This window comes from Mustela putorius, unplaced genomic scaffold (assembly GCF_011764305.1).
Source record: "Mustela putorius furo isolate JIRA1106 unplaced genomic scaffold, ASM1176430v1.1 tig00000196_pilon_pilon_pilon, whole genome shotgun sequence".
Lineage (NCBI taxonomy): Eukaryota > Metazoa > Chordata > Mammalia > Carnivora > Mustelidae > Mustela > Mustela putorius.
The window spans coordinates 6,519,101-6,535,154 of record NW_025421310.1 but is presented as its reverse complement, the minus strand read 5'-3'; the positions used below and the strand labels follow the sequence as shown (position 1 = coordinate 6,535,154).

Sequence of the window (16,054 nt, the reverse complement as noted above, 5' to 3'; positions counted from 1 at the left end):
AACTAATCAGAAAGTGAAAACACACATGACAAAGTCACAAGAAGTTCACAGGAGACAGAATCATGATGCAATTATTAAAAAATAAAGTAATAAATGAGACTTTATTAAAGGCTACAAGTTCAAGTTCTAAATGTGCTAGTTCCCCAACAGCATTTGTTATGTAGAAATTCTAGGAAACAAAGAGAGACATTATACCATCTCACCACTGAGGAACCAAACTCAAAGAGTGGAAATATCTATATGTTTAAAAAAAAAAAAAAAAAAGGAAAGAAAGAATAAGAAAAAAGAACATCTGAAGGGAAAAAATGCTGTACATTTTCTCAATTTAGGGCAGGGCTTTGTTAACTGATGAAGTTACTAAATCTCAGTTTTGTAGGTCTCTGTAGAGGCTTAGAAAGTATTAAGTATATTAAATATTAAGTATTAGAAAGTATTAAGTCAGAGAACATTAGAAATCTGTCTCCCGGGTTCTGGAATTTCTGCACCAAATCCCCTGACCTACTTGTCTCATGATGAAAACCAGAATTTACAAAGACTTTAGCGTAGAGGTCCTCAGAAATACAATGACTTCCCCAGGGTCCCCATAGAAATGGAGGGAGATTAAGGAGGCCTCCACCTCCAATTATACGATGATTACATGCTGGGCCATCACTGGAGCTGAAGAAGAATCCCTAGAAAATGGAAGAGCTTGATAATGTTGGAGAGCAGATGTCCCTCTGGGAGAGAGAGAGAGACAAAAAGCTGGGCATGTTTCCAACTGACATTCATTCAAGGAGAGCTACTCCAACTACTTAAGGCCGACTTTCCTCCTTCACACTTGAACCTCCCCTCTGTCATCTGCCCCATTCATTCCTACCTACCTGGATGGAAGCCTCCAGTCTCCTTTCTCTTCACATCCTAGAGCTGTGTCTGTTGCTCCAAAACCATGATCAGGTGTGGCATTGACAGAAGGAGACCTGTTTATGAGGAAAAAGGAAAATGACTATTGCTGCTGATTCTGAATTCCCATTAGTCTTGGGTTCAGTAGAGAAGATGTTGGACAATTATAGAAAATGGTTTCCCAAAAGCTGTTGCCCAAAAGTCCCCTTAACACACTGTAGGCATTTCCAATGTTCACATCCTGACCTCCACTTCTAAGCAGCAGACGTGAAAATAAGAAGGGGTTTCAGTCTCAGATGTGAGCAGCACCACTCTATGTCACTCAATGTTGAGAACTGCCACTCATCTTCACAAGCCATGATGTTACCTTGAGGAAGAAGAAGCTGATGCTGAAAAGGAAACATTATGAAGATTTGTCTCTCCATCCACAAACCCCTATTTTTTTCCCCTTCTGCCTGGATCTGGAATCCAGTCATTCCAAGATAAATCTCCCAAGAGGCAATCTTCACAGGAAGCAACAAAACCCTGTGTGGCATTTTGAAAACCTGGAAGGAGTCTTCCTCACCCAATAAGTGGAGGAGTTTATAGTTCTCTAACATCACGTCCCTGTACAGTTGCCGCTGAGTGTGGATCAGGTGTCCCCAGTCCTCCTCAGAGAATTCTATGGCCACATAACTGAAGGTCAGCAGTCCCTGTGATAAATGCCACAGTCACCAAGTGGCCACTGACAAAGTGTGCCCCTAAGATGGTCCCTAAGATGAAGAGGAAGTTAGTGTCACCACCTAGAACCAGACCTCACCTTTTCATCTCCGTAATATGAATGTGGGAAAAAAGAAAAGCCTATGGAGCAGGGGGCTGCCTGGTTGAGAACTTACACTCCTTTCACTTCCAGAAGTCAACTCTATTGACTACACAGAGGTGACAGCCCTCCTTGTCCAGTGCAAAGTGTTGGGATGTGGGAGAAGAGTCAATGGTCAAGAAATTCTAGACATGTTTTTGATGTGAAATATTAGGGTTCTGGAGTGAATGATGAAGGAAGGATTGTTGATATACCCGTGGTACAAACACTGTGGTCCTAACGCAAGGCGAGGAACGTGAGCAGTGACTGGTTCTATGCTTTCAGGTGGGGAGAGGGTGAGGGATAGCAGGAGGCTCTAAGGAATTTGAAGCACGTTTCCAGGACCCTCAGGGCCTCCCAGCTGGTATTTTGATGAGGCCATTTGCTGTTTAGTTAACACTTTAGTCAAGAGACCCTCCAAATATCTACCAGTGGGCCCCAAGCTTGAAGGATGGTTCCCAAGATACATTTGGGGAATAGAGTTCAAGAAGTTTCCAAAGCGATTTTCATCTGCTAAAGAGAAATTACAAGATCCTGGAGGTCTGGCTGGTGTCAAACTAAGGCTGGTTTTTGCATCCAACAAAACATTAACCTTAAAGCAGTTGTGAGTTCCCTGAGGAATGTCCTACTCTGCCTTTCTCAGGTATTTATCAACAGACTGGAAGTTGAAGGAAATTTAATTTTATCCACACATTGACTTTGTTCTCCTTCTCAGAAACTACAAGCAAGGGGGACCCAGACAGTTCAGTTGGTTAAGGGTCTGCCTTCAGCTCAAGTCATGATCCCAGACTCCTGGAATGGAGCCCTGAGTTCGGCTCCCCACTCAGTGGGGAATCTGCTTCTCCCTCTTTCCCTTTCCTCACTCATGTGCTCCCTCTGTCTCTCTGCTGAGAAAATATGTAAGGGAAAGAAAGAAAGAAGGAAGGAAGGAAAGTATGAAAGAAAGAAACGACAAGCAAGAGAAAGGCAGAAGAAAGAAGTTGACACCTGAAATGCGGTAGTTCCTGCATTCCTTACAAATGACAGGAGGGAAAATAGGAACATGGCAGAGGAGGATCTGGCAGACAGCACCAAGCCAGTAAGAGGAGTTCCCATCAGCTGATTGAAAACAAATGCTGTAAACACCTAATGCAAATCAAAGTGTGGAGGCCGAGAAAATTAAGGCCATCCCACCTCCAATTTATCTGATGTGGGAAAAAGGGGCAGAAGAAAATCATTAAAATTCCTTACCTACTGACAATCCCTTGAGACAGACAGAGTGGCTCTCCCCTGGGGACTTAGCGGCCCTCACTTTGAGATTTTGCTTAGGACAATCCTAACCTGACCAACCTCCTACCCCAACAGGTCAGACCAGGATCCTGTAAGTCTACGTTAACAATTCTTTATCTCTAAACCTCCAAGATAGTATCAAGAATCATTCCCAAGAGGGTGCCTGGGTGGCTCAGTTAGTTAAAGCCTCTGCCTTCCGCTCAGGTCATGATCCCAGGGTCCTGGGATTGAGCCCCGCATTGGGCTCTCTGCTCAGCAGGGAGCCTACTTCCTCCTCTCTCTCTGTCTGCCTTTCTGCCTACTTCTGATCTCTGTCTGCCAAATAAATTTTTAAAAAACCTTAAAAAAAAAATAATTCCCAAGTATATGGCCCACTGATATACATCTAAAGGGTCTCACGAGAAGATTTTTATTATTGGTATAAATAACCTTTCTCCCAACAATAGGTAGCCCCTTCAAGGTCCTGGAGAACTTACTTCCAAAAATCCTTGGAGACTTACATCATCCATAATCCTCTTTGTCCTCACTTACGGTTGAGTCCACCTCTACTCCGCCTTTAAAAACTCTGACTGTGGGGTCACCTGGCTGGCTCAGTGGATTAAGCCTCTGCCTTCAGCTCAGGTCATGATCTCAGGGTCTTGGGATGGAGCCCTACATCAGGGTCTCTGCTAAGCAGGGAGCTTGCTTCCCCTCTCTCTCTCTGCCTGCCTATCTGCCTACTTGTGATCACTCTCTGTCAGGTAAATAAATAAAACCTTTAAAAACAACAACACCAACAACTCTGACTGTAATCTGGTTTGGGGTCCAAGTCCCTACTCCACTCCACTGGGTATACTTGGGCCCAAACTTAAGCTTGGCAAATAAACCCTCATGTGATTGCACCAGTGCTTGGCTCCTTGGTGGTCTCTCAGACATGAAAACTCAGGCATAACAAAAGGACACATCATCACTGGTATTTCCATTGGACTGAAAACAGGATTTCAGAATGTAAATCTAATTTTGGAAATATAGTAGATATACATAAACAATTCAATCACTATGCAATCTGTAGAGGCTGCTTTTAGGCAAGCAAGCTTGAGCAAAGTAGTGGAGGAAGAGCCCCAGTGTTCCCTTGGCTGAGTCCAGACAGGCCCAACAGGGGACCCACCTCAAAATTCCCAAGACTCTAAGGAACCAACTGGCTTCTGACAACCAGGTACAGTGAGCAGAAAGGAACAAGTTCCAGGTTCCCCAGAACTCCTCACCTTCCTTCCCCCGATAAGAAACCCACACACACTGCACATTGCAGAGAAGCTCTCCTGTGACCTCCTGCCTGCTGGTCTCTTAGATATTCAGGAAACTTCCACCACCTTTGTCCTGCCTCAGGGAATTCCAGCAGCGCTGCTGGACAGGCTTCCAATCATGGACCCATGTCTGGGACCCCAAGTGACTGACAGAGACACTACACCGAGATGGCAGAGCATCCCTGTGCTAGTAATAGCTAGTTTACACCTTTCTTTTCTTTTAATTTTTAAGATTTATTTTTATTTTCATCTTCTTTTAAGATTGTATTTATAGGGGCACCTGGGTGGCTCAGTCAGTGGGCATCAGCCTTCTGCTCAGGCCAAGACACAAGGTCCTGGGACCACCTCCTACATGGGGGGCGGGGGAGTATGAGGTGGGGGTGAGGTGGGTGGGGGTGTTTCTTTGTTCAGCGGGTAGCCTTCTCTCTGCCCATAGCACACCCTACTTGTGCTCTCTTTTTCTTATAATAAAGAAAATCCTTTTTTTTTTTTTAAGATTTCATTCATTTATTCAACACAGAGAGATCACCAGTAGGCAGAGAGGCAAGCAGAGAGAGAGGAGGGAGGAGGGAGCCCAATGAGAGACTCAATCCTAACACCCTGGCATCATGACCTGAGCCGAAGGCAGGGGCTTTAACCCTCTGAGCCACCCAGGCGCCCCAATAAAGAAAATTCTTTACAAAGACTGTATTTATTTCAAAGAGAGCCAAGTGAGAAAGCACAAGCAGGCAGAATGGGAGAGGAAGAGGGAGAAGCAGGATCCCTGCCCACCTGGGAGCCCGATGTGGGGTTGGACCCCAGCACCCTGAGATCATGACCTAAGCTGGAGGCAGAGGCTTAACCCACTGAGGCACCCAGTTGCTACAATAAATAAAATTTTGAAAAAATTATTGTAGTTATTTCAGAGAGAGTGAGAGAGAGACTACAAATGGGCAGAAAAGCAGAGGAGAGGAAGAAGCAAGATCCCTGCCCACCTGGGAGCCCGGTGTGGGGCTGGATTTCAGGTCCCCGGGGTCATGACCTGAGCTAGGGGCAGAAAGCAGACTCTTAACCAATGGAACCACCCTTGGTCTCCAAGATTGATTTATATTTTAGAAGAGATGGAAACCGGCAGGGGAGGGAGAAAGAGAATGTCAAGTGGACTCCCCTCTGGGAACAGAGCCAGAAGCAGGGATACTAGTCCAGGACATTGAGATCCTGACCTGAGCTTAACCAACAGTCCAAGCTTAGTCAACAAAGACCCCCAGGCTCCCTCCTCTAGTGGACTTTAAGTAGAATATCTCCTTCACGTGCTAAAGATAAAGACACACACACCCCCTTTCTTAGAATGAGAAGTTTCCAGGTTTTTCTGGACTCATACCCACTGAGCTTATATATGCATTTCCTTACTCCCTGGCTGCATACAGCTGATCGAAAATCTAGACGAACCTGAATCAGAAATGATTTCCCTCCCTGACATCCCAGGACCAGACCTCATCAGCCACAGGAATCTCGGACTCGACAACTTCTCCCCTGGATCTGCCACCAACGGCATATTGCCACTCCTCGCAGGACTTTAATTCAAAGTAACAATGGCTGATGCCCTATCGAAGCCAGCTTGGGGACACAGGACAGAAGGCTCTAGGACATAGAGAAGCATTCTGAAGACCTAACCATGAGTATCACTTCTGACCAGAACTTAAAAATAGGTAAAGGCAGAAGCAAGGAGCACCCAGATTCGAGGCATCCACATCTTCAGCTTATAAACGCGAGGGTCTGCAGAGAAACAGAGGACACGGCTCTGCGGGGACACCAGGCTCACCTGAGAACTGGCTATTTCTGCCTTCGTCTCCACTTCTAGATTTCATCCTCATGAGGGATCTGGAGGGAGATCAGAGCTGCATCAGGAGAAAATGTCCTAAAATCCAGCAACAGAGCTCGTTGTCCTCACACCGCTCGCCCACGGGCAGGACTTGGAGATGCAGAAAAGGCCCAACTTCCCAGCCCTTTGTGTCTGGAGCAGCTCAGAAACTGTGAGCTCCCCTGAGGACACCCATCCCTACATTTTCCTCACCTGCTTTGTGGGGAGGGAGGGGTCCCCTGCCACCGCTACTCACAACTTCAGCATCAGCATCAGAACCGCGGGCTACAGGGACCTGACCCTTCCATACTACACAACAGAATGAATGTGCGGAGAGGAAAATTTGCTTATCCTGCAGTGTTCTCAATGATGTCAGGCAGTTTCACAAGAGAAAACAATTAAGTTATTAAGTATGGGAACAAGACATGAGGCTCAAAGAGGTGAGGCTTCTGTGTCACGGTGACTTAAGGAGGTAGGATTTAGAATTTCCAAAGAGGGGATTATATTCACAGCAGAAAAAAAAGATGAAATATTTATCAAAGAATGGTTTGTCCCTCCAGGTAGTCAACTATTTTTTTTCTTTTCGTAATTTATTTTTTCAGTGTTCCAAGATTCATTGTTTATGCACCACACCCAGTGCTCCATGCAATCCGTGCCCTCCTTAATACCCACCACCAGGCTCACCCAACCCCCGACCCCCGCCCCTCCAAAACCCTCAGTTTATCAAAAACCACATTCTCTCATGCTTCATCTCCCCATTCAGTTTCCCCAAACTCACTTCTCCTCTACATCACCCAATGTCCTCCGTGTTATTCCTTATGCTCCACAAATAAGTGAAATCGTATAACTGACTCTCTCTGCTTGACTCCGTTCACTCAGCATAATCTCCTCCATCCTGACCATGTTGATACAAAAGTTGGTTATCCATCCTTTCTGATGGAGGCATAATACTCCATTGTATATATGCACCACATCTTTTTTATCCATTCATGTGTTGAAGGGTATCTTGGCTCTTTGTGCACTTTGGTGACTGTAGCCATGACTTCTATGAACATTGGGGTAAAGATGGCCATTCTTTTCACTGCATCTGTATCGTTGGGGTGAATACCCAAGAGTGCAATTGCAGAGTCATAGGAAAGCTCTATTTTAAATTTCTCAAGGAATCTCACTGTTTTCCAACATGGCTGCACCAACTTGCATTCCCACCAATACTGTAAGAGGATTCCCCTTTCTCCACATCCTCTCTAACACTTGGTGTTTCCTGTCTTGTTAATTTTGGCCATTCTAACTGGTGTAAGGTGGTATCCCAATGTGGTTTTGATTTGAATCTCGATGATGGTTAATGATGATGAACATTTTTCATGTGTCTGTTCCAGATAGGCAAGTCTTTTTGTATTTTTATTTTTTAATTTTATGTATTTGACAGAGAGAGAGATCACAAGTATGCAGAGCAGCAGGCACAGCAGGCAGAGAGAGAGGGGGAAACAGCCTCCCTGCTGAGCAGAGTGCCTGATGCTGAGCTTATCTCAGGACCCTGGAATCATGACCTGAGCCGAAGGCAGAGACTACAACCCACTGAGCCACCCAGGTGCCCCTCCGGCAATCTTTCTGATATCAACTGCTGGGATGGCTGGGAGGCTCAGAGGGTTGGGCTTCTGCCTTTGGTTCATGATCTTAGGGTCCTGGGTTCGAGCCTCAAGTCAGGCTCTCTTCTCTACAGGAAACCTGCTTTTCCTTCTCACTCTGCCTACTAGTGATCTCTCAGTTTCTGTCAAATATAAAAAATAAAATCTCTAAGAAATATATATATATATATACATATATATATATATATTAAAAGATTTTATTTGTTTGACAGACAGAGATCACAACTAGGCAGAGAGGCAGGCAGAGAGAGAGGGGAAAGCAAGCTCCCTGCTGAGCAGAGAGCCCAATGCATGCTTGATCCAGGACCCTGGGATCATGACCTGAGCTAAAGGCAGAGGCTTTAACCCACTGAGCCACCCAGGCAGCCCATCTAAGAAATACATTTCATTTGAGAGAATGAGAGGCACTTGTGGTACTGGGTGGTGATGGGCAGAGGAGAGAGGGAAATCAACTCACCACTGAGCAGGGAGCCCAATTCAGGGCTCATGACCTGAGCCTAAGGCAGACACTTAATTACTGAGCCACCCAGAGACCGCTCGTACGACATTCATGATGGCACTGATGAAAGGGAGGAAGGTCCAGCACAGCAGTGAAGCAGTTTCCCTGAAGGATCTCCCAACCACACTGGATCTGACCTTGACTGGAGTTACCTACCTGGGAAACAAGGGAGCAACCACAGCACATGCCCAGCTGATCCAGCCTATTCCACTGTCCAGAAGGCTTCTTCATCTCAAACATCGATTCTACCACATGACATCTTAAAGCTGCCCACATGACTGCATCATCCAACACCCTCCTCCATCCCTTGTCATGGATCTAGGCAGGGAAGTACAGTCATCACTGACAGCCAACAGCATTAATCCTCAGGAAGACACAGCAGGTCAATCTCATATCAGGAAAAATCAGACCTTCCCTACTCCTGAAAAACCCGTATTAGTCATCTCTTCTCCCCCTGACATGTATTCACCAATTGACACCAACAAGAGCTGCCTGTGTCTTGCAGTGACAAAAGGGAGACACCTCCAGGTCCCTCCCCACATGGGAAAGAGTTCCTCACATTTTCTTTTAATAGGTCTTATCTTTCTCTTGAAGGATGGTAACTTCCTCATATTTTACTTAGATTCAATTCCCACATCCCCGTGCTATATGTCTTAATACCCATTGGCTTTCCATCTGTCTAATCTTAATTAAAGGTCTTTTGAAGACACTCTCTCCACAACACAGGCAAAAGAGAATAGCTGTGGTTCCTACGTAGGGAAGAAAAAAATGAGGGTGAATACAACTGGAGATCTTGAGATAAGTAGGTCATAAAACAAGTACAAGTTATTTTTCTACATCTAGGAAGTCACTTCGGAAACTCAGCACAGTTGTCCTACCCTACATGCTAAGTCCTCATCTTAAATATTTTTTGTCTCTTCCCTAGGCTACCACATCACTCCAATTGGGAAATATTTCTCTTTCTTATGGGGTATCTATGACATACATAGGATGGTCATATGTGCGTGTGTACCTCACAGACACATGAAAACAACCCACAATGCAGGATGTGGGGCACATACTTTCATGTGTGACCATGGTACATTGCTACAGAGTCCCAAGTCTATGTCTAGAATATGTCATTCCGAATAAAACAGATTTAGAAAAGCTCTGGGGGAGGGGGAGTCTTCTCTATGGGACATGGGAAGGCAGGCATTGGAAGAAAGGAGTGATAGCGGCTGACAATGAGAGAGTACAGATGTTGTATGAGACGTTCCACTAACTTGTCACCCTTCAGTGTGCTGACTAGAGAATGCACTAGTGAGAAGGGCTCCTGTCAGTACAAGGCCCCGACAACACTACTGGCTACACAAACCAATGCCAAGTAGCAGTATCATGGAGTACACGAGCTAAAACACCAACAATACCTCTATGTCACAAAGGTTGGTAATACACATACAGTAATATCCTATTCACAAAGAGGATAAAATCATAGCATGGACTGGGGGAAAATAATCACATATCCCTTAAACCTTCAGAGCACTGGGAAAATGGTGTCCTAGGTATACTGTTTTACTCCAGTACCAAACAGGTGATGGATCCGATCAGCTTCTACAACCCACAATGAAACAGATGAACACTAGATGTAGAATAACACATCATTCATGACATACCCATATCCGTACGTTATAAAACAGTGTTTTATTGGGGCACCTGGGTGCCTTAGTGGGTTAAAACCTGTGCCTTCGGCTCTGCTCATGATCGCAGGGTCTTGGGATACAACCCCACATTGAGCACTCTGCTCCACAGAGAGCCTGCTTCCTCTTCTCACTCTGCCTGCCTCTCTGCCTACCTGTGATCCCTTTCTGTCAACAAAATAAATTAAATCTTTTAAAGAAAAAACACCACTGTTTTATTAATAAAAATATATTAGCATCATACATACACTGAGTAATGCATATCAAATCCACTCTATTGTCTCCATTCAAAATACAGAACACACATGTGCAAAAGCATTCAAGTGTTGTCAGAAGGATGTGGGAGTACCTATTTCCCAAAATTTCACGATTGAGGTACATTTCGCAGAAATGTGTATGTACAATGGTATGGCATTGTAGGAAGAGTTAGCTACTCTCCTGCAGTCATCTGCCATGATTTCCTCATTTAATCACATCAAGTCATACTCTCTAGCGATTGCACTTAGGAAGATACATTCAGTTTCCTGCACGGTTATCTTTTTCTTTAAAGAACTATTAGGAAAACCTCCTACTAACACTGAGGAAGTTCTTTAGTTTCAATACATGCAGAAGTGTGTGCTCTTAACACCCATTCCATGGAATCTTAAATCAGTGTTATAACCATAAGCACCATCTCCATTGAGATGTACTTCATATGTTGTATATCATACGGTCATCTTCCATGGAAAATTAGGTAAACAGGAGTCCCACTTAATGGAGCAGGACATCTAATATCTTTGACGTAGCAACAATCAGCCCCATGTTATTACACACCGACGAAGAACAGAGGAATCTTCTGGAGTGATTTCAGAGGAAACACATTAATATTGTTAGTAACAAATCTCAAATAGGGTTAATTGAAAAATTAAAAAATACCGAAATCCTTATATGTATGAAAAAGTCCATCCCCGGGGCGCCTGGGTGGCTCAGTGGGTTAAGCCTCTGCCTTTGGCTCAGTCATGATCCCAGGGTCCTGGGATGGAGCCCCGCATCGGGCTGTCTGCTCTGCGGAGAGCCTGCTTCCTCCTCTCTCTCTCTCTGCCTGCCTCTCTGCCTACTTGTGATCTCTGATGAATAAATAAAATCTTTAAAAAAAAAGTCCATCCCCTAAATCTGTTCAACAGACTACCATATACATTTGCTAAGTGTTCCAGTCTGATTTCTCCTTATAATCACTATTTTCATGCAGGGTAATGTCTGAGAAGGGTGAATAATGTATTCCATTGGCTTGATTTCTGTAACATTCTTTGGCATCTGATGTTTAATTCAATAGTTTTCAAAACATTGTTAAATTCCAATGGAATTTCCTTAATGCACACTCTGGAGTGTGTTCCAATGTATACTAAAATGAAGGCCTCTCCATATTAACATTGTTCCAAGGGTTTGAATCTACTATGCATTTGACATATTGAGTAAGCACTGAATTCCAGTTGGCTGCATTCTTTACATTTCACACTTTCATTCCTATATGAAAACAATGATGTGAAGAAAGTTGGGAGTCCCACTGAGAGGTCAGACACATTCTCAGCATTTGTACACTTACTCTCCTATTTAAAATCTCTCATACAGAGTGAGGAGGGAGCATTCCTTAGGCACTCTCCCACATTCATTACATCCCTAATTTTCTCTGCAGTATGAATTCCATGAAGTGTAGTAAGGGTTGTGTGCCTGCTAGAGATTTGGCCGCATTATTCATCTGGTGTCTTTCTAGTATGGATTCTCAGTTTAGAAGGCATGCATATTGGACAAAGGCCTTGCCACACTGGCTGTATTTGGGAGGTTATTGTCTAATATGAATTCTCTCATAGGCATGAATCAGTGAGTACTCTCTAACCAATTTTGCTCACGTTTTTTCCTTTCATTCTTCAAGATTTTATTTTATTTGATAGAGAGATGAAGAGAGAGCACAAGTAGAGAGGAGGGTCAGGCAGGGGGGGAGGGAGAAGCAGGCTGCCCGCTGAGCAGGGAGCCTGATGCAGAGCTGAACCCTGGGACCCTGGATCATGACCTGAGCCGCATAACCACCTGAGCCACCCAGGTGCCCCACTCTTACATTCTATACACTGATAAGCCATCTATCCCGTATGAATATTATGATGGTGAGGACCAAGTGCCTGTAAAGGCCTAACAACATTTTTGATGTTGGTAAGGTTTCTCTCCAGTATGAATTTTGTGATGTCGAGTAAGGTTTGAGCTGTGTATAAAGGCCTTGCTACATTCTTGACATTGGTAAGGTTTCTCTCCAGTATGAAGTCTGTAATGTTTAGCAAGGACTGAGCTGTGGTTAAAGGCCTTGCCACATTCCTGACATTGGTACGGTTTCTCTCCAGTATGAGTTCTGTGATGTTGAGTAAGGGTTGACCTGTCACAAAAAGCCTTGCCACATTCTTGACATTGGTAAGGTTTCTCTCCCCTATGAGTTTTGTGATGCCGAGAACGATTTGACCTCCAGGTAAAGGCCTTGCCACATTCTTGACATTGGTAAGGTTTCTCTCCAGTATGAGTTCTGTGATGTTGAGTAAGGGTTGACCTGTCACAAAAGGCTTTTCCACATTCTTGACATTGGTAAGGTTTCTCTCTATTATGAATTCTGTGATGTCTATTAAGACCTAAGTGATTGTTAAAAGCCTTGCCATATTCTTGACATTTGTAGGGTTTCTCTCCAGAATAGATCTGTGAATATCCATTTTTTGATGAATAGTCATTAAATGTTTGAACACCTTCTTCACATTTGTGTATTTTTACTCCAGTATGCATTTGCTGATGTTGAGATAGTATTGAATGGCAGTCAAAGAATTTACCACATTCCTTAAAAATATAAGTTTCCTTTCCCAAAGGGATTATCTCATTGATGTTTAGGCTTGATGACTGACTAAACATGGTTCCTGGTTTATTAAATGTGAATGGTTTTTTTCCCTCATGAATTCTCTGATGATCACCAACACTGGAGGACTGGTTACAAGCTTTCCCACATTCACTGTATTTATGAGGACTGTCTCCCAAATGCTGACCATTATGTATACTGAGGTTAGAGCTTGGATGAAAGCCTTCCCCACATTTATCACATTCATAATGGCTCTCTGTAAACCTAGCCCTGACACATCTGTGAACCCTGGAGCCCTGGTTCAATGTTTTCTCAGATTCAGTGCACTGAGCAATTGTGTCTCCAGTGAAAAGCCTCTGCTCATTCTGGAGGGTTGACTCATCACTGAAGCGCCTCTCGAATGGATCCCACTGAGCACTTTGTTCTTCATTTCTAAATCTCTGACTTAAGGTCAAGTCATTCCTATTTTCTAAATGGCTCAAATCATTACTTTCAGCATGGACTAGGTTACTTTCCAGATCTGCCAAATGGTATGTCCAAAAATCGCTATGATTTAATATTTGATTGGAACTTTTGCTGACAGAAACACACTGTTCTGCAGAAACAGTTGACTTAAAAATGGAGGTTTTCTGCAGTTTATATCCTTCACCACTTGGGGCAGTGACATTCTTATAAAGGGCAATTGCCTTGGTTTGGGTGTATCGTCCAGGATTTCTTTGAGGCCCTTCACTCCCTCCATAATTGTCCCAGTCTGTGTGTAAGTGTAAAATCTCAACAGCACTATCTTTGTAACTGTGCATTGATCCATTCTGGAAAGAACCTTCTATGCTCCACTTCAGCAGGAAATTCTTGGTGTCATGTGAAGATACAGCTGAAAGATACCATATAAAAGTAAAACCATTGCACTTACTATAATCAGAAGAATATACTGAAGACTTCTAATGCAGAATCATCAAGTCAAACAGACAACGTCAGAAAGATGGCTGACAAGGAGTCATCAGGACCTCATTTCTCCATAGATATATAACATGGCACACAACATATTGACCATATATCCTAATAGATAATTCTGTGATATGGTCATGATGTAGCAGAAATCACTTTCATGTATCTCTAACAATCAGAAAAAGGATCATATGACCTCAAAATTAGCAGAAAAATGGAGAATATGGAAACAGAAAACTGAACTGAATCAAATGGAGTACAGTAAAAATAGGAACATATCAAGCACAGGAAGAGTTGTTTGGTGGAAAAGATCAACAACACTGGCAGCTGATTAACTAAATGAAGAATAACAGAAAAAAGACTAACTATAATGATAAGTGAAGAAGTGAAAGCAGACACAGTATAACTGTAGGAATAAAATAATTGTAAGAGGCAACAGTAGATAATCAGTGCCCACAAATTCATACTAAAAGACAAGTACAAATCTCAGAAAAGGTGTAACAAATTTAGACTGGATCACACAGGAAAATAGAAAACATCTCAACAGATCTACAACTAAGAAGCCGAATGAAAGAGGAATAGATGAAAAAAATCCAACAAACAAAAAATGTGTGCCAGATGAGTTCACTGGATATTCAAACAGACACTGAAGGAGAAAGGACTGTAAATCTCCTCAAACATTTCCAAGGTGTGAAGATCAGAGAAACTAGCAGAACTCTCTCTGTGGCACCAGCATTCCCAGCTCCTGCAAGCCAGATGAAGACACTAGAAATCACAAAGTTTGCAAAATTCTACCTGTAAGGCATATTCACTCAAATTCCCCAATAAAAGAGAGTAAACTGAATCAAACACACATTTTCCCTTTTTACAAGATAATCCAGTGGGAAATGGACCTAGAATTAAGGGCTCTCCAACATATATAAAACCATAAATTCAAGACTCCATATTAACAGAATGAAGGTGAAAAATGACACGATCACATTAAGGGAGACAGAATACAAATATGGGCATACTACACAACATGTCATGTTAAAAGCACTCAAAGTAGATAAGGAAGGAAACCCCAACCTAATGAATGCCATAGATGTATGAAAGGATGAAACCTATTCAGTAGGGACTGTCTGCAATCTTCTCCTCTATCATCAGCAGGTAATGAAGTGACCCCACCACTGCCTTTGAGTAGAGTACTGGACACTCCAGTCAGAACAATTATGCAACCAAAAATAGAGTAAAGGAATCTAAACTGAAAAAGAAACAGTAAAACTCCTTGTTCACACCTGACATGATTACAGAAATGCCTAGAAATGCCTAAAAATCATCATTTTAATTTTTTTTACTGCTTTTGGTCATTGTTTGTATTGTTTATTTCTGCCAGTTTTTCCCTGCTAGACTTTCCATTTCCCATGTTGTTCATGTTATACAATACAGAGCTAAGAAAATTCTTGGAATAAACAACTTAATTTCCACCAAGTAACTAAAAAAGGAAGAGACCAGGATGAAATTTAGTAGAGGAATGAAATAAAGAAAAGTCTTAAGTAAAAGGTTAACATTAATGGAACACAGAAAGTAATGCCCCTTTCAATCAATAAAACAAAACTGGCAATGCTTTAATTCCATAAACCATTACATAATAATAAATAGGGAAATTTGGTTTTATTTTAATTTAATTTATTTACTTCAGACAGAGATCACAAGTAGGCATAGAGGAAGGCAGAGAAGGGAAAAGCAGGAATCCCACTGAGCACAGAGCCCAATGTCCGGCTCGATCCCAGGACCCTGGAATCATGACCTGAACTGAAGGAGAGGCTTTAACCCACTGAGCTACCCAGCACCCCCAAATAGGGAAATTTATGAAAAAAACAAACAAAAACAAAACACAGCAGGGAATTCCTAAAATTAGACAAGTTATTAAGACTGATTTCCTAACCATGAACCAAAGAATCAGACTGAGTCACTATAGTTCCAAAGGTTCCTAAAAGGGGGGCAGAGCATACAGGTGAGTATGGAGTCCTTCGCTTCCCTTCCCTCTTCATTCAAGCCAACCCTACTCCTGCATAACAAACTTAACCCAATCACTCTTCTCTCGACCTTCTCTTATTTTTCCTTTTTCAATTTTCCATGCTCCCATATTCATGGAAACAGCTCCCTCCTTCACAAGAAATGCAGGTGCAATCTGCTTCTGGCTGCACTGCTGCATTTTGTAGCTTGGAGCCCACTGCATCCATGGCCTTTATCAATTTCAAGTTTCCCCTGCATTTTTACTAGTACCCATGTCTTCAGGCTACAGGATCACTTCTTTGAACCTAGACTTAGGTC

At 43.0% G+C, this 16,054-nt stretch overlaps 1 protein-coding gene across 1 annotated transcript in view; it reads right to left on the bottom strand.

Moving 5' to 3' along the window:
• Positions 1 to 1,199: 1,199 nt before the first annotated feature.
• Positions 1,200 to 16,054, bottom strand: part of LOC101686664 (putative protein ZNF720) — a 29,530-nt gene continuing 14,675 nt past the window's right edge. The window contains exons 4-5 of the mRNA XM_045076991.1: positions 6,071 to 6,129; positions 1,200 to 1,246 (exon numbers count right to left, since the gene is read on the bottom strand). Of these exons, the coding sequence (XP_044932926.1) occupies positions 6,119 to 6,129 (11 nt within the window). The 3' untranslated portion in view covers positions 1,200 to 1,246; positions 6,071 to 6,118. The remainder of the gene's footprint in view (positions 1,247 to 6,070; positions 6,130 to 16,054) is intronic.